Genomic DNA, 26,662 nt, shown 5'->3' on the forward strand with positions numbered 1-26,662 from the left:
ACATTATACTTACCTGTTACCTTAGACTTAATACTATAGTTATTTTGTCTTTGAATTTAGCTTCACAATGAGTCCTTTAGCCTCGATTTACTACCACAGCTATTTCGTTAATTTGGATTTACCACCATAGTTCTCACATTTTATTGTATTTTTAAATAGATCGTTTTGATTTTTATTTACACGACAGTTATTTCTTCGTGAACTTAATGTCATAGTTATTATTGATTATTGAACTTGATGTTGTAGTTCTTAGTTCTTTTCTTATATTTAGTTTCACAGCTATTTATTTTTCTTGGACTTTCTGTTATACTTTAATTCTTTTATTTTTTGACTTAATACCATATATATTTTTTTAATAATATTATTTCTTGACGCACGGCTGTGCTATAATGTTTTCTTTATTTTAAAATCATTTACCATTACATTTGGCGCCATCTACTACTTTATAATTAAACTACAACTAAATGTTATGATTTTATAAATAAAAATAAATGCAACTTCAAATACACTTTCAAGAACAAAACTTTTATTATTTGATCAAATAGAGCAAAGCTGTTATAATTACTACAGCACACAATGTTTTTTTCTTCTAAGCCGACGATTGGACCAAAGACGCTTCTTGTGAGCATACATAAATAAATACATAAATAAATGAACTTCACCTTCGAATAATTTTATTTGTGGAAACGAAAACATTTACGCTCACGGAATCAGTGTTCATCAGAAGTATATTAACACATATAGACAACAATAGTATATTTCAAATTATAAAATTAAGCCTTCATCAGGGACAGCTTAAATACTGTTCATCAGGGCTTACTCCTAAAACGTAAAATAAAGTCTTCATCAGAAATCATAAAGTTAATAAAGGTTTAATTCTAATATTTCATTTTCCACCTTTGTCATGGACGGTAGAATGAAATTTTCATCAGAGAGAAATTTGAATTGCACGATCAAATTTGTGAGCTTGAAGTTAAGAATGAATTACTTTAGAACAAAATGGAGTCATTCCAATTTTCATAAGCCAACAAGATGTTTATGGATAACTTAGGTAGAGTTTTCATCAGGAACAGCACAGGTAAAACTGACAGCAACTGTCTTGTACGGTCTTGTATGACTCTTGTAGATAAAGTCTTGGAGGACTAACCTACATCTGTGCTAATTTCGTAGAATAGTCCTAAAAACTTTTTTTACAGCTGTTTATAACTTTACTGTTATTTTTTTTTTTTACTTTTTGGTTCGATTTAAAGTGTAAGTCATAACTTACAACTTTAAACCGCATTTATTAAGTCATGCCCTTGAAAATTAAGTTTGAAATCTGAACCCAACGCTTCTTTCGTCATATGTTTCGTTCCCAGTTTGCTTTGTGCAAGGTTATGGTTGTATCTAGCAGAATGTGTTTTAAAACGTTACTAACATGAACACAACTTGAGAAACGTTGAAGATCCGACCTTTAGCTTTTACAACGTTAAGATAGAGAATTCTGTTATAAGGAGCTTCACTGTAACAAATACAAAGAGGAAATGGTAGAAGAACTGACTTCTGAGCAGCTGAGTACTGTTTCCAATAACTGTAACAGCAACAATAAAAGAAAAATGAAGATGAAACCAACATACAAACAATGACGTCTAAATATAAACATACAAACAATAACGTCTTAATATTAACATACAAATAATGACGTCTAAATATAAACATACAAACAATGACGTCTAAATATAAACATACAAACAATATCGTCTAAATATAAACATACAAACAATGACGTCTAAATATAAACATACAAACAATAACGTCTAAATATAAACATACAAACAATAACGACTAAATATAAACATACAAACAATGACGTCTAACTATAAACATACAAACAATGACGTCTAAATATAAACATACAAACAATGACGTCTAACTATAAACATACAAACAATGACGTCTAAATATAAACATACAAACAATGACGTCTAAATATAAAAGATTTGCAAATTTTGCGCAAAATTACAAGAGACGTTTTTCTGCTAGTTATAAATTATAGGGATGACAGCTAGTCAACATCACCCTCCGCCAACTCTTGGAATACTACTGTCTTATCAAATAGTGAGACTTTACTCTTGTAATTTATCTGAGGTTCCCAAATTTCGGAACAAGATTTATACATATTTTTTCTTTTTTGGGGGGTTGGGGTAAACAAAACCTAAACTGGTAGAACTGGAACTTCAAAGTTAGGCCTGTTAACCAACATGTCATACACGTTCGATAAGAAAGGTGGCTTCATTTCTAGATCTTTCTTCCTCTTACTTAGGATGTTTAAAATAATTTTAAATTGAGTATGGCTATTACGGAGAGGTATAAATCTGACGTTGTGACACTGAACGAATGAGAGAGATGATTCAGTCGCGATTGTTCAGTATTGGTTACATGATTCACGTGACATTTCTCTATAGTTAAGAAAAAAGTTTCCTGGTGAGATAAGGTAGCCTATCCATCAGCTAGAATCGTTTTTATTTCAAGAAAATAATCACATTTTATAGAACGTGGTTGTGAGGTTGATGTATTTACTTTTAAATAACTTTCTTGGAAACAATAAATACCCCCTTCACGTCTTTAAATTTTACTGAGTTATAATATAGTTATAATTAATATATTATAGTTATGATGTAGTTTTATTCATCTGATCATATTCTAGGATTTTCTCTTCTTATACAGCGTTACTTATTTGAGATTTATGCACTTCTGGCTCAGAATAACTTGAGTCCTTTTGAATTCTCATGTATTAAAGGCAAACCGGTTTATTTATAACATCTCTCACGTGTTACATACAGAAGTGTTCATTATATTTTTTGATGAGGAAAATCATTTTGCATTTAACAAGTTAAAATCTTTCAAGTAATACCGACAGAAATTTTTGTTCTAATGGCAGCTAAAGAAAAGAGATATGGTGTCGAATATAGCCCAACGAACACGCTATTCTGTCTTTGTTCAGAAACTCACGTAAAATTAGGTTTAATTAATATTATAAATTTAACATCCGTTTCAAAACTCATCTGAGATCCTATGTTTAGATCGTCATTTAGTGTGTTTAAGACAGATTTGTATTTCAAGGAAGTAGACAGTAACAGTAAGATATATCTAGATATATATACAGACGGGTCATAACCAAGCAACTACTGAAATCTAGTGCTAATGATTTTCGAAAAGTGATTATAAACATACATGTTGAAAATGACCAACTCTCCTTTCCTGGCGTCATTATCACGTGCTCTAAACACGCTGTTGTTTGCTTTAACTTTCCTAGTGAGAAAGTACGGGAACAGTACGATTAGATTATATATAATGTGATACCGCTTATCTCTTCCATGTGCTTGACACCTGATACTGTGGTAACTTTATAAATTCACTCTGTAGCCTAATTCACTAATCTGTAACGGTGCGCTTTCTCTTTTTTCTGATACTGCGCTAATAGTTACCTATTAAGTTTTGGTTTACTGAGAAATCCAACAGTCTATTAACTACAATTTGTTCTGGCCTGGCATCGCCTGGTGGATTAAGACGTTCGACTCGTAATCTGAGAGTCGCGGGTTCAAATCCCTGTCGCATTAAACATGCTCGCCCTTTCAGCCGCTGGGGCGTTATAATGTGATGATCAAGCCCACTATTCGGTAGTAAAAGAGTAGTTCAGGAGTTGGCAGTGGGTGGTAATGAGTAGCTGCCTTCCCTCTAGTCTTACACTGCTAAATTAGGGACGGGTAGCGCAGATAGCCCTCGCGTCGCTTTGCGCAAAATTCAAAATACAAATACAATTCGTTCTGTAGTTTTATTTATAAAACTTGGGAGACTATTGGATTTAAACTAGTCCATGATTTCTAAACGCATAAATTACGGGTTTTATCCCCCCTGTACATAAATACAGCTTATAAAAGCTACTCGAGGGCTATCTGTGCTAGCCGTCCCTAATTTAGCAGTGTAAGACTAGAGGGAAGGCAGCTAGTCATCACCACCCACCGCCAACTGTTGGGCTATTCATTTACTAACGAATAGTGGGATTGACCGTCATATTATAACGTCCCCACGGCTGAAAGGGCGAGCATGTTTGGTGCGACCGGAATTCGAACTCGCGACCCACAGATTACGAGTCGATTGCCTTAACCACCTGGCCATGCCGGGCCCACCGTGATGTTATCGATTAAGTTTTTGACTCTGTTTTTGGTTGTGTTATGGAAACTCTCCCAGTGTTCGTGTTGCTGTTCCAATAAGGTTGCTTGCTATTGGCCGATCCTACTTGTCTTATTTCTGGCTTGCCATTGTTTGGGACGCGAAGTTGACCCTTTTATGAGTAACCTGTCCTGATTATTATTGAAATATAGAAAGAAAGCACCACGCTGCCCAAGTAGATATCTCGTTCATTCCATTAGAAAAGATACCATTCACCCAACAAAGGGCTTTGGCCGGAAATGCTGTTGACATTTGAAAATAAATTTTGAATGATTTCTACCTGCTTTTGTTCATTTTGGGAAAATATTGTTGTGTAGGAAGAAAAACCCACGCAGTAAAGCTTGATAAATTATGCATAATAAATTAATATAGATGTGAGTGAATGAAAAATGCAAGGTAATTTGAAATAAGGTAAACAAAATTCAAAGAAAGTTTAACTCTTTTACAGATACCGAACTACTGATTGATAAAACAAAGGAGAAGAAAGTAGCTGATAAGTTAATAACTTACGTTAAACTACAGATTTAATGAACGTAGAAGATACACTAACAATATGTTTTTCATTAATAAACAACAGAACATTCATTTCTTTATACGTTCTGCTATATTGTACGTTACGTATATTAGTTTTTCATTTATAATGCCAAAATGCTCAAGGGCCGGGTCAAAGTAATCTGAAGGTCGCAGGCTCGAATCACCATCGTACCAAACGTGCTCGTCCTTTCAGCCATGAGGGCGTTATAAAGTTTCGGTCAATCTCACTATTCGTTAGTAAAAGAGTAACCTAAGAGTTGGCGGTGGGTGTTGATGACTAGCTGCCTTCCCTCTAGTCTTACACTGCAAAATTAGAGACGGCTAGTGCAAATGGCCCTCAGGTAGCTTTGCGCGAAATTCCAAAAACAAACAAATCCGTTAATGGGCCATATCTGGCTCTCGGATCGTATGTTATGCACCTTTGAGCTGTATTGTTAACCTAACAAGAAAATTAGGTATCTTTCAATAGCCATCAACAGAAAGCTACTAGATCAATAGGAAACAAACATTACATCGACAATGTATGTACATCATTAATCTAACAGAAAAATCAACTAACTTTGATTAGAAAGACTATCTACCAATAGGAAACGAGCATTACATCGACAATACTCTCACATTGTTAATCTAACAAAAAAATCAAGTACTTTTCAATAGAAGAAAATTATGTGGCCAATAGGAAACAAGCATGACATCGACAATACTCTCACATTGTTAATCTAACAAAAAAATCAAGTACTTTTCAATAGAAGAAAATTACCTGACCAATAGGAAACAAGCATGACATCGACAATACTCTCACATTGTTAATCTAACAAAAAATCAAGTACTTTTCAATAGAAGAAAATTATGTGACCAATAGGAAACAAGCATTACATCGACAATACTCTCACATTGTTAATCTAATAAAAAAAAATCAAGTACTTTTCAATAGAAGAAAATTACCTGACCAATAGGAAACAAGCATGACATCAACATTGTAGACTTGTTTTTCTACCTGACTAATATTATCATATGTCATCAACAGTGTGACTATATCTAATAAATCAAGCAAGTTTCAGACACATTGTGCCACAATATTAAGAGTAAAAAATAAAATAAGTTAGCCCCAAGTGTTTAGTTTTCAAAATTGCATCAAAATATGCCTGATGTGATGATAGTAGCTGTGTTACCAAATCCAATCGACTGTAAGTAATAATAAACATTTTACTTTTCATTGAGCCATAAAATGTCAATTTTTGTGTATTTTTATTCTTATTACTGACATATAGTTTTGTACCTTCGCTTTCGGAAGCATGTAGTTTGGAGTTTCTGTGGTGATTACCGAAAACATTTCCCGTGGTGGACATATTCTTAACTTCGGACAAAGTTGAGGTACACTTCAGATGCATCTCCCCATCTTGGAAATGTTTCCTTTTGGTGATGAATCTTAGGCTTAGAACTGCTATAACATTGTTTTGTCTGTCCACTTGTACAGGGTAGCTCACCAGGTATCTTGCGGGAGCCTCAAGGAAGAAAATACAGAGAGAAATTATATACTGACCAAGTATCGTGGCGGAAAGTTATATTTAACAAGATGCCTACAGAGAAAAAATACAGTTAACGGTGATCTTCAAGAAAAAAATTCAGTGGAAGCCAACGGGATAAATTGTATGACTAACTGGAGTTTGGGAAAAATAAAAATAATATATAGTTTAACTAAAAACGTATACAGAAAGAAAGTACAATTAAAGAAAGCCTAGCAAACAGGAATAAGACATAGTTAAAAATTGTGTGTATTCTTATAGAAAAGCCATATTGGACTGATGAGTCCAACGAGGTGAATCCAACCGCTGATTTTAGAGTTGTAGGTCTCTAGACTTACCACTGTTCCAGCGTGGGACTGGTTAAAATAAGCTTACAATGAGAAAGTATAGCTATAGAGAGCCTATAAAGAAAATGTCTACTTAAATGAAACCTGTATAGAGAAAGTATAGTAAGCAGAAACCTGTTAAACCGAGAGAAAGTATAGTCAGTTAAACCCGTTAAACCAAGAGAAAGTATAGTTAGTAGAAACCTGTTAAACCGAGAGAAAGTATAGTTAGTAGAAACCTGTTAAACCGAGAGAAATATAGCTAGAGGGAGCCTACGGCGTTTACTGATAACTTTTAAATGTTCTGAAGAACAGTTTTAGCTTTATAGGCAAGAAGACGATTGAGTAATCGGAAATTATTAACACATTCTGATTGAGGTATCAAATTCCAATACAGCACCAGTGTGTTTACTGATTGCAGAAGGTAGCTATGAAAAATAGCCCAAAGTTCAATAAACAACATACCACTTATATATTTATTGTTGGTATTCTGACACAAGTTACTAGAGTTTATATTTCGCCTTTATTACTGACATCGTTGTTTGAGTTAATACAAAATACACTTTACCATATTCGTTGTTCTTTTGACTTGTTTGTGTGATTTAAATTTCGCGCAAAGTTACACGAGGCCTAGCCGTACCTATTTTAAGATTATAGGGAAGGCAGCTAGTCGTCACCAACCACCTCTGATTTTTAAGCTATTATTTTACCAACGAATAGCGGGATTGATCGTCACATTGTAATGCCCCAACTGCTGGAAGTGCGAGCATGCTTGGTGTGACGGGGATTCAAACCCGCGACGTTCAGATTACGAGTCGAGTGTCCTAACCAATTGGTAGTGCTGGGCCTTCTCTTGGTTTGACTTATTGCAGTTTACACTTTACCGCTATTAGAATTCTTTTACTTCGATCTACTATAGTTTATAATCAGCTGTTATTGGCATTATTTTAATTTGATCTACTATATATATAGTTTATAATCAGTCATTATGATTATTCTTCTAATTTGATCTACTTTAGTTATAATCAGTCATTATGATTATTCTTTTAATTTGATCTACTTTAGTTATAATCAGTCATTATGATTATTCTTTTAATTTGATCTACTTTAGTTATAATCAGTCATTATGATTATTCTTTTAATTTGATCTACTATAGTTTATAATCAGCCATTATCAACATTATTTGAATTTGATCGACTATAGTTTATATTCAGCCGTTATCAGTATTCTTTTAATTTGATGTACTACAGTTTATTATCAGCCATTATCAACATTATTTGAATTTGATCTACTGTAGTTTATTATCAGCCATTATCAACATTATTTGAATTTGATCTACTATAGTTTATTATCAACCATTATCAACATTATTTGAATTTGATCTACTATAGTTTATTATCAGCCATTATCAACATTATTTAAATTTGGTATACTATAGTTTACAGTTTTTGTTGTCAATGCTCCCTTTCTTGGTCTAATAGGATTTGTTCTTTACGTTGTTATTATTTTCTTATTTTGTGATGACGAGAAATCCACTTAAAATAAAAACGTATTCTCAAGACGGCTGGTATCGGTATTAGCACCTTAATTTAAATAAAGTATAGAACAACGTTTACATCTTTTTAGGTCATCTTCAGGTTAACAAAGAGAGAGTTTACAACTGAGAGTTGCCGAGCGCATGTTTTAAGGACGAGTGTGTAAACGGATACGGGGTTGTAGAGGGCGTTGCAGTTAAATATATTAGGCTATTAATTAGCATAGGTATAAAGATGTTCCTTTATATTGGTTTAATTTTGGTTTTAGTTGCTGTGTAAGTAGGACTTGTCTGATTTTGCGTTTGTTTATATTTGTCTCCCTACTTAATATCCAGGCGTTTTCTGTAGTTATATTCGTTATCTATATTTCCAGGATTTTATCTTATAGAGAGTCGTAATTAGTGGTTATTTGAGTTATGAAATAGAGGGCGCTTTCAAAGATTTTTGCATGTAAAATAAACTCTCATTGTTTGTACAGGGAATGATTGATTTTATTTAGTAATTCACCACAGTTATGCACAGCTTTAAGTGATTGTATGTTTAAGTAAAGTGATTGTATGTTTAAGTACTAATATATTTAGTACAACAAAGTGGTAAATATGAAGCAATGTATCTTGCCTCGTTGGTAGACAGTTTCTACAATCTGGTACTAACCGGTTGTTCGTTGACGAACCAGCGGAGTAACGGTGGAGTTTTAGTGGTGGCAGAAGAACAATTAACATCGACGACGTCATTAATTCTGTAAATCGGGTAACCCCCAGTAATTACGGGACCTCCCGAGTTTGAACCTGAAAGACAAAAAAAAAAAAAACCCGAACCAGTCGTCTTATGTTTATCCTGAAGTTAAAAAGTATGTAAAAGTAAACAGATCACGTTGTAATTTAGTTTTGTCCTGGTTGTTTGTGTTTAACATCAAATTATACAGGAGGCTATCTTCGCTCAGTGCACAACTAGAAACCGAGCCCTGGATTTTAGCGTTTTAAGTTCCTAAGCTTAACACTTACTCATTGGGACTACATGAGTTTAGAATGATCTGATAATTTTTGCTTGCAGTGTAATTACGCTTAATGATTCGTAATGAGTCATTAACACTATATTAAATTGTATATTGTTAGGCAGAGACTGAAATAAAAGGACGTAAATGACGTAAATTGGGTGAGAACTTAAATACAGAAACCATGAACTTACCTATTTTTGGGTAAGGACTAGAGGGAGAGAAGCCTGCACCGATGACAATCTCTTCGCTACTTAAGGAATGGTAGTTTGAAATAGTCGTTGAACACCTTAAAGTTATGGTATTTTGTACGAAATGATGATTCATGACTTCAAAATACAAACCCATCTTAGAGCTGATTAGTCCGTGAATGTTTGCATTCTCCGTATAAGGATTCATAGCTTGCTGTGGAGGCTATTAGCGCACATAGAAACAGTTCAAGTTGAAAACAAATAACGAAGTGAGAAACAAGCATGACTTGGATGAAAGAGACAAAACTTATAATAAAATTATATAAACATATAAACTCAATATGTATATATATATACACACATATTAATTTGTTATAACTAAAAAAAGACTAAACAAACAAAATAAAAATAAATACCACTGCACTAATTGGAAGGATCCTGGGTACAAGCTATAACGTGGAATATAAAATGTACTCCAGGTTTTGGAGGCCATGCTAGAAATAGGACCCTCATTGTGGTGGGGATACACCGTCTATCAGTCTTAACTTCCATTCGCCAGTCTCACATAAAAGATAGTATAGTAGAAATATATTTTAAAATAATAGATATAGAAATAGTAACTAGGAGAGCGAGATGTGGATGTTCAAACCTACAACGTCCCACATCTATATCATGGGAAGGTGACTGCTCTCCAAAGTAAAGAAGATGAAAAAAAAGTTTTAATTTACTTAACTCTATCAGTATTAATATTCTCTAAAAATAAATAAACCACATATATTTAACTTAACCAGTGAAGATTAGATAGATTTAAGGTTAAACAAATAATGACTAGAATAGTTACAGCACTTGTGAAATCACTAATGCGGGGACCAAAATAAATTGATTTAAATTAATATACATATTTTAAAATGTACCCTATTGCGCATTTAATTATATTCCATGTGAAGTCCACATTGTTTGAAAGAAACGTAAATACAAACCTAGGGGATTACATATCAAGTGATAAGATTCTTACGTAAACTTAGATGTTTGTTTGTTTGTTTTGGAGGTTTTGTACAAAGCTGCACAAGATCTGTTGCGTTAGTCTTACAAAGTTTAGACTGATAGAGTAGAGGGAAGGCGACTAATCAACAGCTGTCACCTCCTATATTCTACTAATCTGGAAGCGAAATTGGGCCTTCACTCATCTAACTACTTATTTGCCTAAAATGCAGAAAATGGATGCCAACTGTATGCATCAGGTGCCCAGTATAGCACGCGAGCCATTAGACTGTGCTTATACTAAAGTATAAAGTTTCTCTGGTCTTTTCCATGGACATCATTTTATTTATGTTTCATCAACGCCTGTACTTTGCACAGAAGGAGATATGTTAACAATGGTATTTGTTTGGTGTTAGTAATATTATTTTCCTTCATTTCCTGTTATTAATATAATTTTTCTTTGTCACGGATAAGATATTTTAAAATTTAAATCTGCCACGTATGCCCATCAAAGTAGGTAATATAATGAGAGTGTGTGTTTTCTTATAGTAAAGACACATCGGGCTATCTGCTAAGCCCACCGAGGGGAATCGAACTCCTGATTTGAGCGTTGTAAACTCATAGACTTACCGCTGTACTAGAGGAGGGGACATAATGAAAGTCCAAACGTATTTTATTTGCTGTGTGCTGTAAGGGAAACATATTCTGGTGCGAGCGCGTGGGCCCGGCATGACCAGGTGGTTAAGGCGCTCGACTCGTAATCCGAGGGTCGCGGTTTCAAATCCCCGTCGCACTAAACATGCTCACCCTATCAGCCGTGGGAGCGTTATAATATTACGGTCAATTCCACTATTTGTTGGTAAAAAAGTAGCCCAAAAGTTGGTGGTGGGTGGTGATGACAAACTTCCTTCCCTCTAGTCTTACACTGCAAAATTAGTGACAGCTAGCGCAGAAGCCCTCATGTAGCTTTGCGCGAAATTCAAAAACAAACAAATAAACAGTTTGCGCGTGTTGTTCAATAAACACTCTAGATGGCATTTAACGTTTAATGATTGGTTACAAGCAACAACCTCTTTGTTATTGATAAACCAATGGATCTTGGCAGCTGGTCGGGACAGAGAAGACTTGCAAGTGACGTTAACGAAGTCTCCAACTTCGTACTTGGGCTGGATACCTTCGATGATAGGGCCCTCTTGTGGTAGCACTGCAAACCAACACATGTCTTTTCCACTTATTTGGGAATAATTCAATGTAAAGCATTTTATTTAACCAATAAGTATTATTTAACTATTGAATTAATGCATAAAGCATGTATCAAAAGATTAAAGTAATTGATATATAGCATTTAATATATACTTCTGAATGAATATGTAAACAAAGACACAAAGTATTAAAACAATATTAAAAATATCCACATGTACTTGCACCTCAAAATTAATTCAAATATTTAAAATTATTGAAGTTAAGATAAAAGGTCATTTCCTACATTCAACTTTAACCATTTCTCGTTAGAATTGTAATTAACTCTGCCGGCAAAAGAAATAGCTTGATTTACCGATAACCTAGCAGATGGCGCTTTGTAAGATAAAGCAACTTTTTAACTTCAGCGAATCATTTCCAGCGATAACTTCTGAAAACAGATCTGTCTGAATGGTTATGGGTTGTATCAGTTTCAAATTCCACAATCATTCATATCACAACAACACAGGTAATAAATTCCTTCTCCTATAATGTTACATATATTATAGTAAGTAAAATGTTTTTCTAGACGAAAATGTGGTATCAGAGAGCACCGAATAAATTCGCTTTTATTACTTGAAGCATTAGTTAGTTAGTTATCACCATTAGATTCCATCTAGGAACATAGGGCCGCAATAGTGGGATTGACCGTCACTGTATAACGTCCCTACGGCTGGGAGGGCGAGCATGTTTGGCGCGACGCGGGCGCGAACCCCGGATTACGAGTCGCACGCCCCTTACGCGCTTCGCCATGCCTGGTCACTTCCGTGACGTCAGCGACGGTTATCATATTAATTACCCTGTTTATAATTACTATTCATCTTTACTTTTTTAGATCTGGTTCCTGATTGAAATAAATGCATGCTAATGAATAGTTCAACGTTTAGTTATACGATTTTGATAGCAGTACGATTATTGTTCCTGTACATTGACATGAAACTCTATGTGAACAGCATAAAGGCGTGGCCCGGCATGGCCAAGCGTGTTAAGGCGTGCGACTCATAATCTGAGGGTCGTGGGTTCGAATCCCCGTCGCGCCAAACGTGCTCGCCCTTTCAGCCGTGGGGGCGTTATAATGTGACGGCCAATCCCACTATTTGTTGGTAAAAGAGTAGCCCAAGAGTTGGCGGTGGGTGGTGATGACTAGCTGCCTTCCCTCTATTCTTACACTGCTAAATTAGGGACGGCTGGCACAGATAGCCCTGGAGTAGCTCAAAAACAAACAAACAAAAACATAAAGGCGTTTTTATGTCCCTACGTCAAACAACCTGCCAATATGACGTCATTTTCTACAGAATGAGATTAAAGAACGAAGTCTAGAAGTGCATGTATCATACCGTGTGTTGAGGTTATGAGGCGCGAGCTTTCGTGATTACCTTATCACTTGGGACAAGAGATATATATTAAGTTATTTACTTCTGGCATGCTCTGTAGCATATAGAAACTGTATGTTATGAACTACAGTGAAGAATGAATGAGAGAGCCATTTCACGTGTTCAACGGTTCACTGAGCAGCTACTAGAAACATGAAAAATGTCTGTATTTTATTTGAATGTTAAACACACCAAACAACTCCTATATTTTAATACAACAGTCACGTCTCTCCTTTAAATACTCCTTTAATGTAATTTAAAGTAAAAATTAAATGTTAAAAGTTTCTGGAGAGAATTATTAGGTAATATTCTAAAGAAGGACATTTGTTCCCATAATGTATTATACACAGATTAAGGTTAGTTCAAGAATTTTTGTATAATTTGTTTGTAGCTAACATGAACAATAATTTTTGGTACTGTATTGTCAAACTCTGTGTTACAGAAAGCGATTTGACACAACAAATTTCGTTTTAGGCAGTACAACTTAAAGTCCTATGATAGAGTATACCTTTAATTTTCTACCTGGTTATAATTATTACATCAAACAGAACACATCTGCTTGTGACATATTTCTGTGTGTAAAATGTAACGCTTTGTCAGAGAGATACGACAAAAGTCACTTGCTTTGGACATAGGAAGACGATAGATGTTACTGTTTGTTCATAGGAAGACGATAGATGTTACTGTTTGTTCATAGGAAGACGATAGATGTTACTGTTTGTTCATAGGAAGACGATAGATGTTACTGTTTGGACATAGGAAGACGATAGATGTTACTGTTTGGACATAGGAAGACGATAGATGTTACTGTTTGTTCATAGGAAGACGATAGATGTTACTGTTTGGACATAGGAAGACGATAGATGTTACTGTTTGTTCGTAGGAAGACGATAGAAAGACTTTTCAAAACGTCGTCCTCTACACTTGTGTCTCCACAACAGGAAGTTACTGTCCATTCTACAAAGTTACATCATGAACATTCTGCCTAAACAATCTATTAAAGAAAGACGATAGATGTTACTATTTGATAACAGAAAGACGATATATGTAATTAAATTTGATCGTAGGAAGACGACAGGTTTCACTAAACTTGTTCACATATAGGCTACAGCTTTCATTAAGTTTGGTTATAACAAAACGATAGGTTTCATCATAAATTATTTCATGGTTTCGCCAAAGAAAATTGTCCTGCGTTTTATACAAAAGTGGTTCGTTTTGTTTTTAGCATGTGTATAATCTATTAACGGACCAATTTTAGTCGTCATAAGCCAAAAGCATTTTAGTTTTTACTTTCATGTTGAAGTTTAGAAGTATCCTTGTGTTGAAGATTTAATATATGATATGTATGGCGTTTTCCTGAATGTTGGGAATGTCTTGGGATTACACTGAAGGACCATCGTTGGGCATGTGTAATGTCATGCTGAATGTTGGGAATGCCTGGAATTATACTGAAGGACCATCGTTGGACATGTGTATTGTCATTTTGAATGTTGGGAATGTCTTGGGATTACACTGAAGGACCATCGTTGGGCATGTGTAATGTCATGCTGAATGTTGGGAATGTCCTGGAATTATACTGAAGGACCATCGTTGGGCATGTGTACTGTCATGCTGAATGTTGGGAATGTCCTAGGATTATACTGAAGGACCATCGTTGGACATGTGTATTGTCAAATTGAATGTTGGGAATGTCCTGGGATTATACTGAAGGACCATCGTTGGACATGTGTATTGTCAAATTGAATGTTGGGAATGTCCTGGGATTATACTGAAGGACCATCGTTAGACATGTGTATTGTCATGTTGGATGTTAGGAATGTTCTAGGATTGTAATGATGTGCCAGAGTGAGAGATGTTTGATGTTATAATGAATGTTAGGTGTCTTCTGGGTACAAAGGTCAACATCACGTATGTGTGTGGGGTCTTTTATTTTGAAAACAAAAAGTTGTGTTAATTGTTCTTGTTATAAAGTTCGTTGCTTAACAAAATATTTTAAAATTGTTAAATGTTAAACAAACAATCCAATCAGAAATATTATTAACACGTGACTAACATCCCTATAACTCAAAAAAACAATAACACGGTATCTAAGAAATTTCTCTGGTTTCTAACTCAATGTTTTAAAGAGATGAAATTTAACCATAAAATGCATTATTTATGAAACTCAACGATTTTATGTTTAAGCTTATTTGATATACAGGGCAATAACTTTATTTAGTGTATCACTAAACGTATTGGACAAAAAGAGACAGAAGTTTATCTCTAAATGTAGGGCCCGGCATGGCTAGGTGGTTAAGGCACTCGACACGTAATTTGAGGGTCGCGGGTTTGAATCCCCGTCACACCAATCATGCTCGTCACTTTCAGTCGTGGGGGCGTTATAATGTGACAGTCAATCCCATTATTCGTTGTTAAAAGAGTAGCCCAAGAACTGGCGGTAGGTGGTGATGACTAGCTGCCTTCCCTCTAGTCTTACACTGCAAAAGTACGGACGGCTAGCGCAGATAGCCCTTGTGTAGCTTTGCGCAAAATGCAAAACAAACAAACCTCTAAACATTTGACATAAGGAGTTAAAAGTTTAACTTAAACGTATTGGATAAAGGGATAGAAGTATATACCCAAATATACGGGGCATACATAACTAGGCGTATGTCCCCAAATATATACATATTTTAAAGAACTATATGCTAGGTGTTTATATAACGTATTTTCTTCATGATATAAATTTGCCGTTTCGTTTGCAATTATTAAGCAAAGCTATCCTTGTGCAGCTATGGAAATAATTAGGGATAATGGAGGAGTTTTATAGGTACATTGGGACTATATGAATCATCAGGGGGCCTTTGAACTCCTTAGAGGAACACGATATTTTATGCTAGTCTATCAAAGTAAGCCAGTAAATAATAAATAAAATCCGTAAATGGTTTAACCACACTTTACAAACTACATGAATTTTTAGAAACAGCAGTTTCCTCCCTTTTTCCTTACTTCTCTTTTTATATACAGGCAGGTTTTCAGAAAAGGCAGCAGTGGGAGGGCGCTGCTCGCTTTTCAACACCATTAATATGGAAGTGCCAGGGTTTTCGAAGTCTTTATAAACCATTCATAAATAAAAAACACTAACCGCTAGTCCAGGGCAGTAGAGTTGGAACTATTATTTTCTTTAAAGGTTGTTAACCTCACTAAACTCTCCAAGATATTTTTGTCGCTATGGAGACATAACGTAGATAAGTGTCTGTGAATTTGGATATCAAGCTATATTTTCGCACTACAGTGCTTTATCAGACGTGAGGATACTCGTACATTTCTTCACGTTAAGAGGTTTGAATAACTCAGTAATTTTACAAAGCGAACACTACACTGGGAAAAATAAATATAATAATGGGTGTATCGGTTAGTTTGTCGAAACATACAATATGTTTCCCAAAACAAAACCACCTCATAATGTTTATAAATAGTTGTTGGTTAATTTACTTTTATATCAGAATAATGTGTTTTCATTCCCAAATAAATATGGAACTAGCTAGAAATTCAAGTGACTCAAATCAAAAATGCGCTTATCAAGTGACATCAACTAGAAATGCATGTATTTATATATTTATTAATCAGTTAAAAGTAAATTTAATAAGACATACCTAATAATTTAGAAATGGGCTTAACAAATCACATCAAAATAGTCAGAAACTCACTTATTACATTACATGAAATAAGTTTAAAATATTCATTATAAATAACATTAAACCGGTTAAAACAAAATTAGAAATGTACTGATTAAGTCTGATCAAATTAATTGGACATACGCTTACCAAGTTACACCAAACTAGCTAGAGATGTACATACGAACCAAGTCTGATCAAATTAGTTGAACATACGCTTACCAAGTCACACCAAACTAGCTAGAGATGTACATACGAACCAAGTCTGATCAAATTAGTTGGACATACGCTAACCTAGTTACACCAAACTGGCTAGAGATGTACATACGAACCAAGTCTGATCAAATTAGTTGAACATACGCTTACCAAGTTACACCAAACTAGCTAGAGATGTACATACGAACCAAGTCTGATCAAATTAGTTGGACATACGCTAACCTAGTTACACCAAACTAGCTAGAGATGTACATACGAACCAAGTCTGATCAAATTAGTTGGACATACGTTTACCAAGTTACACCAAACTAGCTAGAGATGTACATACGAACCAAGTCTGAGTAAATTAGTTGAACATACGCTTACCAAGTTACACCAAACCAGCTAGAGATGTACATACGAACCAATTCTGATCAAATTAGTTGGACATACGCTTACCAAGTTACACCAAACTAGCTAGAGATGTACATACGAACCTAGTCTTAGTAAATTAGTTGAACATACGCTTACCAAGTTACACCAAATTAGCTAGAGATGTACATACGAACCAAGTCTGATCAAATTAGTTGGACCTATACATATCAAGACAAATAAAACCATTTATAAATGTACTTAACAAATCGGGTCAAATCAACTACAAATAAGTTTAGTAAGTCGCTGCAAATGAGAGTTAGAGGTGTGTTAACTGCTTTAATATAAAGTGGATGATTTCCTGTGTCTGAGTAAGTGAAGTTGTCTGATACCCATATAAACCCATTACCGACTTCTATTAAAACAACTCGAAATGAACTTACCAAGTCAGATGGAAACAGTGAAAAATCTGTTTAATAAGTACATCAAATGAGCTGTAAATTAACTTATCACAACACAGCTAAAGGAAAAGAAATAAACTTATCAAAACACACCTGATAGACAAAAAATAAACTTATCAAAACACACCTGATAGACAAGAAATAAACTTATCAAAACACACCTGATAGACAAGAAATAAACTTATCAAAACACACCTGATAGACAAGAAATAAACTTATCAAAACATACCTGATAGACAAGAAATAAACTTATCAAAACACACCTGATAGACAAGAAATAAACTTATCAAAACACACCTGATAGACAAGAAATAAACTTATCAAAACACACCTGATAGACAAGAAATAAACTTATCAAAACACACCTGATAGACAAGAAATAAACTTATCAAAACACACCTGATAGACAAGAAATAAACTTATCAAAACACACCTGATACACAAGAAATAAACTTATCAAAACACACCTGATAGACAAGAAATAAACTTATCAAAACATACCTGATAGACAAGAAATAAACTTATCAAAACACACCTGATACACAAGAAATAAGCTTATCAAAACACACCTGATAGACAAGAAATAAACTTATCAAAACACACCTGATAGACAAGAAATAAACTTATCAAAACACACCTGATAGACAAGAAATAAACTTATCAAAACACACCTGATAGACAAGAAATAAACTTATCAAAACACACCTGATAGACAAGAAATAAACTTATCAAAACACACCTGATATACAAGAAATAAGCTTATCAAAATACATTTAATAGCCTAGAAATAAGGTTATGAAACATAAGAAATGGACAAGGAATAAACTTATCAAAACATACCTGATAGACAAGAAATAAACTTATCAAAACATACCTGATAGACAAGAAATAAACTTATCAAAACACACCTGATATACAAGAAATAAGGTTATGAAACATAAGAAATGGACAAGGAATAAACTTGTCACTGTTTATTCAACCGGTTAGAGTAACAAAGTCTGAGCTCCTTTTGTATTCTAAATAGGTAAAGATAAAATCAAACAACAGATTGTCGTAAGTACAATACTTACACATTTTTTAGAGAATAATGTAGCAAATGGTTAAAGTCTGTAGTCAATGATTCACGTTGTTCTCTCGGTTAATAAATAATTAAAGTCTGTAGTCAGTGATTCACGTTGCTCTCTCGGTTAGTAAATAGTTATAGTCTGTAGTCAGTGATTCACGTTGTTCTCTCGGTCAGTAAATAGTTAAAGTCTGTAGTCAGTGATTCACGTTGCTCTCTCGGTTGGTAAATAGTTATAGTCTGTAGTCAGTGATTCACGTTGCTCTCTCGGTTGGTAAATAGTTATAGTCTGTAGTCAGTGATTCACGTTGCTCTCTCGGTTAGTAAATAGTTAAAGTCTCTAGTCAGTGATTCACTTTGTTCTCTCGGTTAGTAAATAGTTGTAGTCTGTAGTCAGTGATTCACGTTGCTCTCTCGGTTAGTAAATAGTTATAGTCTGTAGTTAGTGATTCACGTTGTTCTCTTGGTTAGTAAATAGTTATAGTCTGTAGTCAGTGATTCACGTTGTTCTCTCGGTTAGTAAATAGTTAAAGTCTGTAGTCAGTGATTCACGTTGCTCTCTCGGTTAGTAAATAGTTAAAGTCTGTAGTCAGTGATTCACGTTTCTCTCTCGGTTAGTAAATAGTTATAGTCTGTAGTCAGTGATTCACGTTGTTCTCTCGGTTAGTAAATAGTTAAAGTCTGTAGTCAGTGATTCACGTTTCTCTCTCGGTTAGTAAATAGTTAAAGTCTGTAGTCAGTGATTCACGTTGTTCTCTCGGTTGGTAAATAGTTAGAGTCTGTGGTCAGTGATTAACGTTGCTCTCTCGGTTAATAAATAGTTATAGTCTGTAGTCAGTGATTCGCGTTGCTCTCTCGGTTAGTAAATAGTTATAGTCTGTAGTCAGTGATTCACGTTGCTCTCTCGGTCAGTAAATAGTTAAAGTCTGTAGTCAGTGATTCACGTTGCTCTCTCGGTTAGTAAATAGTTAAAGTCTGTAGTCAGTGATTTACGTTGCTCTCTCGGTTGGTAAATAGTTATAGTCTGTAGTCAGTGATTCACGTTGCTCTCTCGGTTAGTAAATAGTTAAAGTCTTTAGTCAGTGATTCACGTTGTTCTCTCGGTTAGTAAATAATTGTAGTCTGTAGTCAGTGATTCACGTTGTTCTCTCGGTTAGTAAATAATTGTAGTCTGTAGTCAGTGATTCACGTTGTTCTCTTGGTTAGTATATAGTTATAGTCTGTAGTCAGTGATTCACGTTGTTCTCTCGGTTAGTAAATAGTTAAAGTCTGTAGTCAGTTATTCACGTTGCTCTCTCGGTTAGTAAATAGTTAAAGTCTGTAGTCAGTGATTCACGTTTCTCTCTCGGTTAGTAAATAGTTAAAGTCTGTAGTCAGTGATTCACGTTGTTTTCTCGGTTGGTAAATAGTTAGAGTCTGTAGTCAGTGATTAACGTTGCTCTCTCGGTTAGTAAATAATTATAGTCTGTAGTCAGTGATTCACGTTGCTCTCTCGGTTAGTAAATAGTTAAAGTCTGTAGTCAGTGATTCACGTTGCTCTCTCGGTCAGTAAATAGTTAAAGTCTGTAGTTAATGATTCACGTTGCTCTCTCTGTTAGTAAATAGTTAAAGTCTGTAGTCAGTGATTCACGTTGTTCTCTCGGTTAGTAAATAGTTAAAGTCTGTAGTTAATGATTCACGTTGTCTCTCGGTTGGTAAATAGTTATAGTCTGTTTTCAGTGATTCACGTTCTTCTCTTGGTTAGTAAATATTCAAAGTCTGTAGTCAGTGATTCACGTTTCCCTCTCGGTTAATAAATAGTTAAAGTCTGTAGTAAATGATTCACGTTGCTCTCTCGGTTAGTAAATAGTTAAAGTCTGTAGTCAGTGGTTCACGTTTCCCTCTCGGTTAGTAAATAGTTAAAGTCTGTAGTTAATGATTCACGTTGTCTCTCGGTTAGTAAATAGTTAAAGTCTGTAGTCACTGATTCACGTTTCCCTCTCGGTTAGTAAATAGTTAAAGTCTGTAGTTAATGATTCACGTTATCTCTCGGTTAGTAAATAGTTAAAGTCTGTAGTCAGTGATTCACGTTGTTCTCTCGGTTAGTGAATAGTTAAAGTCTGTAGTCGTGATTCACGTTGCTCTCTCGGTTAGTAAATAGTTAAAGTCTGTCGTCAGTGATTCATGTTGCTCTCTTGGTTAATAAATATTTAAAGTTTGTAGTCAGTGATTCACGTTTCCCTCTCGGTTAGTAATTAGTTAAAGTCTGTAGTCACTGATTCACGTTTCCCTCACGGTTAGTAATTAGTTAAAGTCTGTAGTCACTGATTCACGTTTTCCTCTCGGTTAGTAAATGGTTAAAGTCTCTAGTAGATACCACAAGTTGTTCTGTCTGTGTTGATTGAAGGTTAAAGTTTACGGCTAATACTTTCACATGTTCTGCCTGGCTGATTTACTGTTAAAATATATGGTAGATACCTCAAGTTGTTCTGTTCGTGTTAATCGAAGGTTGAAGCCTGTAGTGAAATTTTGAAGCTGTTCTGCTTGAAGGTAAATATTCCAAGTTACTGCGTAGCTTCATACTAAATAAACGTACTAAAAGTATTTAAAATACGTATTGTAAATAGTGTTTATATTCGTCAATTTTACAAACTTTTTGAGGAAGAGAAACAGAGAAAATTATATTCTACGTACGTTTTCTTAACACTGTGTTTTATAAGGGTGCTTAACGCTGAGTTAAGTTATTCAGGTCATTTATATACGATTTTGCCTTTAGGTTTAATAGCTTTTTTGTTTTTGTTTGTTAGGAATTGGGCACAAAGACACACAATGGGTTATCTGCACTATGTATCCACCACACTGAGCCACTGTGGTGAGGTGGGGATTTAATGTAAGTTACTATGTTAATTATCTTCAGCTTATATTAATTAAACTTGTAACACTGCAGTTAGCAGATGGATTCAGGATGGAAAGTCGTTATCTATGTGGCCTAGCTTCTTACTAAGGATGGCTAAACACACCCTAAAGTTATCTTAAGTATGATTTCGGTCTAGATTTAGGTTTTTAGATTGCTAAGCCAGAATAAGGCACCGATTTTTGTTTTTATAGTCTCTTTCGGGATCCTCTAGTGCCATGTTTGAAGTGTTTTCGTATTTTCACTCACAAATTAACAGGACCAAAATTGTCAGAATATGGTTTTTTTCAGCTGTTGACCTTCTTAGAGTAGTTTTAGAAATGACTGAGGACAATAGAGGAGCTTGACTGGTATATTTGGGTCTTTGTGAATCATGGGGGTGTCTTTGAACCACACTGTTGAGCTCAAGTACTTTATTCTAGAAATATTTAATACATTTAGATTTCAGTGTAAAGGTCCCACGCTAGTACAGCGGTATGTTTCCGGATTTACAACGCTAAAATCAGGGGGTCGATTCCCCTCCATGGGCTGAGCAGATAGCCCTTTGTGGCTTTGCTATAAGAAAAACACACAAACACGCACATTCAGTGTAAAGTTAAAAAACATTAAGAAAATTTTGTTTTAAGCAAACATTACTGATTATTCACTCACCATGAACCTGCATTTTTTTTTCATCCATTATAGTTTCAAAGGAAGGTGCCTCAGCCGATACTTCACATCTGTAATTACCCTCAGAATTCATGTCTGTTTTGTTAAGAAACACGTGCCCTTCATAAGACTTTGTCAGCTATGGATATAAAGGTTAAAAAAAAAGCATAATTTAATAGCAGATTGTGAGAAATATTTGTGAAATGTTATGTTATGAGAAATCAATACCTTTTGAAACTGGAACTAAGAGTGATCTTCCTAAACATGAATTTACATGTTTCCATTTTCCTTGAACTCGATATTCCTTCTTTTACGTTATTTCGTCAAAGTAATTTGAAAACTGAATTATTTGTTTTCATGTTTTTTTTTTTATTCTGCAGATATTTTACAACGTTTGTGTTTCGAAACAAAGTCTTACAGAATTAATAAGACTTTGAAACTTCTGATGAAACGGATTATATTTTTAAAGTGTTTAAAAATGTATGATTTTTAAACATACATGAATGGATGAATGGATTAACGAGATTCCCACTGTCCCTATCTACTATCTAGCGACACCACAGCCAAGGGAACGGGCTTGGAGAAATCAGCGGGAAAAGACGAGTAGCAGATAGCTACTCGAGAGCTATCTGCGCTAGCCTTCCCTAATTTAGCAGTGTAAGACCACCACTCACTGCCCACCCTTGGGCTACTCTTTTACCAACAAATAGTGGGATTGAGCGTTGCATTATAACTCCCCCACGGCTGAAGGGAAGAGCATGTTTGGTATGAGGGGGATTATAACCCTCGGATAACGAGTTGAGTGTTTTAAAGTGTTAGACTTACAGTTACGACAGAAAGGGTTCGTACCCCTGCGTCCCGAGTGGTTTTTTGCTCATAACGTAAAAAAGTATCACGAGTAGTCTAATAAAAGTATAATATATCATGAATATTATATCAACACACACCTACATAATCTTTTTATGTACATTAAACGACAAATAAACTGTTCATAAACAAATAACCAAAAATAGGAGGAGCAGAAAGTGTTCGTACAGTTCAGAACGTGTAAAAAAACTGATATTCCCGTAACAATTTTGTTTAGTTAGAAGAATAAACTACATTGTACCATTCCAGAACTAGACACTGGGTTCATAATTATTGGAATTTAGCCAGAAAAAATGCACTTCCAGCAATTTAGCGCCGTCTCTATCATTATCTGCTTGGTCATCATGGCGAACAGGAAACAACTGTACAGTGATTTAAAAAACCGAATTATTGTAAAATACAAGTCTCGTGTGTCTCTTTCCGGTATTGCTACACAACTTAATGTGCCAAAATCTACTGTTCAAAGCACAATTGCCAAGTTTAAGCTTACAGGATCAACTGCTAACCTCCCTCGTTCCGGACGCCCCACTAAAATTCCAGAGAGAACCAAAAGAAAGGTTCTCAGAGAAGTTAGTAGGAACCTTCGTTTAACACGTAATGACATACAGAAACTGGTAAGGGAAACTGGGGTTGAAGTAAGCACTCCTACAGTTACGAACATGTTACGCTCTTTTGGGTTCAAAGCATGCCATTCTTGTAGAACTCCATATTTAAAGCCTGTTCATTTAGAAGCACGATTGAGGTATGCAAGACAGCATGCGTGTAGATAAATCTTTTACCTATTGGAAGAGTATTCTTTGGCAAGACGAGACTAAAATCGAGCTTTTCAGCCACAATGATGTTCGTTATATTTTCCGTAAGAAGAGGGAACGAAATCTTCCAAAGAACACCGTCCCTGCAGTTAAACACGGAGGTGACTCAATCACGCTATGGGGTTCCTTCAGCTCTTCTGGTATAGGCAGCCTTCACCGCGTCAACGGAATCATGAAAAAAGAAGAGTACGTTGATATATTAGGCAGTTATATCAAGAATGATGCTCGGAACTTGCGGCTTGGGCGTCGTTGGATCTTCCAGAACGACAATGACCCTAAGCACACATCAAAATATGTGCAATCCTGGTTGCAGAGGGACCATATAAGCGTTCTGGAGTGGCCATTGCAATCACCCGATCTCAACCCAATTGAAAACGTTTGGCATTAGTTGAAGACCAGGGTTCATCAGCGTCATCCGAAAAACTTGCAAGAGTTGAAGACCTTCTGTAAAGGAGAATGGAAGAAAATACCAATCGAGTATTGTCAAACGATCATGGAGGACTATGAGTAGAGATTGCGCCAAGTTATTCACGTGAAAGACTACACAACTGACCATTAAAGTAGACGCACGAATATTTTCTGCCCCTCCTGTGTTTGGTTATCTGTTTATAAACAGTTTATGTGTCGTTTAATTTACATAAAAATTTATGTAGATGTGTGTTAGTATAATATTTATAAAGTACTTTATTTTCATTATCCTAATCGTGATACATTTTAAGTTATGAGGAAAAAACTACTCACGACGTAGGGGTGCGAACACTTTCTGTCGTAACTGTAAGTATTTCATTGTAGTAATGATCACATTTGCGCAACTGAATTGGGTAGGCTAATAATCAATGTCTAATCCTGACTCCAGTAATGATCCTGACAACATTAATGATACTGACTCCAGTTATTATCCTGACAACATTAATGATCCTAACTCCAGTAATGATCCTGACAACATTAATGATACTGACTCCAGTTATTATCCTGACAACATTAATGATCCTTACTCCAGTAATGATCCTGACAACATTAATGATCCTGACAGCATTAATGATGTGTATGTAAGTTTCATTTCCTCGTAACGACAAGATAGACAATTACATGACACTTAAAATATATCATAATTATTATTTACCATGAAATAATACGTATCAGAATTATCCGGAGATTTAAAATGAACAAAGTATCAGTTTTATTGTTGTTTATAATGATAATTTCTAGTTGAGAATGTTTTAGAAATATTTCAAGTTATAAGTTGACATGCTAAATTATTTCCTTGTAACTCCTGCCAGACTTTGAAAATAACGTCTCAGACAGAAGCATCATCTCTAAAGCCAGTTTGTTTGTTTATGGATTTCTCGCAAAGCTACACGAGGGCTATCTGCGCTATCCGACCTTAATTTAGTAGCGAAAAACTAAAGAGAAGGTAGATAGTCATCACCACCCATCGCCAACCCTTGGGCTATCCTTTTACCAACGACTAGTAGGATTGACCGTTACATTATAACGTACCCACAGATGAAAGGGCGATCATCTTTGGTGTGAAGGGGATTCGAAATCGCAGCCCTCAAGTTACGAGCCAAGCGCCCTAACCACCTAGCCATGCTGCGGCTGCGCCCCCTGCAAACAGACAGAGAGCAGAAGCATTATACTGAAAACAATTCAATATGTTTTAGAAATAATATAAATGATGCAGGGGTGGTAGCCATAAATAAAGGGATATTTGGTGTAAAAAAACCGCAATTGCTTTAGACACAAGTCTCTAATATTTTGTCCTACGTGAAAATATTACTTGAATTTTTTGTTTACTGTCTTGTTATTTTTATGCGAAAAAATAAGCAAGTCACTGTTTTTGACACTCATAAGTTTTGTTTAATAAGGTTGACACGTTAAACTGTATAAAATAAACAGTTTTAAGTTAGAAACAACATCTTGAAATTTTTGCGAAATACCTACATCTATGAATATTCCCGGTAAACTGTAACTCTGTGCTGGAGGGATGTCACGTGGTACATAGCGGTAGAACTCGATGTCTTTCTTATACCATTTCACTGCATACAGAACATCTGTTTCCAAGTCGTACGTGCAGTTAAGCCAAGCTGAACTGCCGGCTATCACTATATTTGGAATATGAAGACTGACTAGCCGAAGACATTTGATTTCTAAAAGACACCAAAAATATTAAAGATGCACGATTAAAGTTCACATAACCATATTTGGAACGATGGTTTGAAGCAACTTCAGTGGTTTAATGAATTGAATTAAGGTTATTCAAATTTATTTTAGGGTTAAAAGAAATAATAACCCGAGGGGCATCTTATTCGCACTTGAACTAAATCAGATTAAAAATCCTTTACTACTGATTCAGGTATAGCCGCCTTTAGTTTTGAGCCACTGACTGGAGGAGAGTGGTTAGTGATTATATATCATTTGTTGTTACTACAGTTTTGTCTGCTTTTCTGAGCCACATTAGAGAATCCGCTGTCTGGTTTGTTGTTTGTTCACAATTTAGCACAATGCTACACTATGGACTATCTGTGCTTTGTCTACCACGGGTATCGAAACCCAGTTTATTGCGTTATAAGTCCGGAGAAATACCGCTGTGTCACTGTTTAAAACGCGGACAGCTGAAAGTGCTTATTCAGCATTATCAAGTCTCGAACCCTGCACCCTTCGGTACGCAACCCGACACGTTAACCTCTAAAACACACCCAACCTAAGAACAAGAGAAGATTACACAACAAGTTAACAAAACTAATATGTTTATATTAAATTAAATTGAAATACCTATTTTT

At 35.2% G+C, this 26,662-nt stretch overlaps 1 protein-coding gene across 1 annotated transcript in view; it reads right to left on the minus strand.

The window, feature by feature from the left end:
- Positions 1 to 599: 599 nt before the first annotated feature.
- LOC143237869 (uncharacterized) overlaps positions 600 to 26,662 on the minus strand; it is a 34,441-nt gene continuing 8,378 nt past the window's right edge. Inside the window, exons 2-8 of the mRNA XM_076477556.1 lie at positions 25,824 to 26,029; positions 22,204 to 22,339; positions 11,371 to 11,504; positions 9,323 to 9,542; positions 8,789 to 8,922; positions 6,026 to 6,251; positions 600 to 1,570 (exon numbers count right to left, since the gene is read on the minus strand). Coding sequence (XP_076333671.1) covers positions 1,461 to 1,570; positions 6,026 to 6,251; positions 8,789 to 8,922; positions 9,323 to 9,542; positions 11,371 to 11,504; positions 22,204 to 22,339; positions 25,824 to 26,029 — 1,166 coding nt within the window. The 3' untranslated portion in view covers positions 600 to 1,460. The remainder of the gene's footprint in view (positions 1,571 to 6,025; positions 6,252 to 8,788; positions 8,923 to 9,322; positions 9,543 to 11,370; positions 11,505 to 22,203; positions 22,340 to 25,823; positions 26,030 to 26,662) is intronic.

This window comes from Tachypleus tridentatus, chromosome 13 (genome assembly GCF_004210375.1).
Source record: "Tachypleus tridentatus isolate NWPU-2018 chromosome 13, ASM421037v1, whole genome shotgun sequence".
Lineage (NCBI taxonomy): Eukaryota > Metazoa > Arthropoda > Merostomata > Xiphosura > Limulidae > Tachypleus > Tachypleus tridentatus.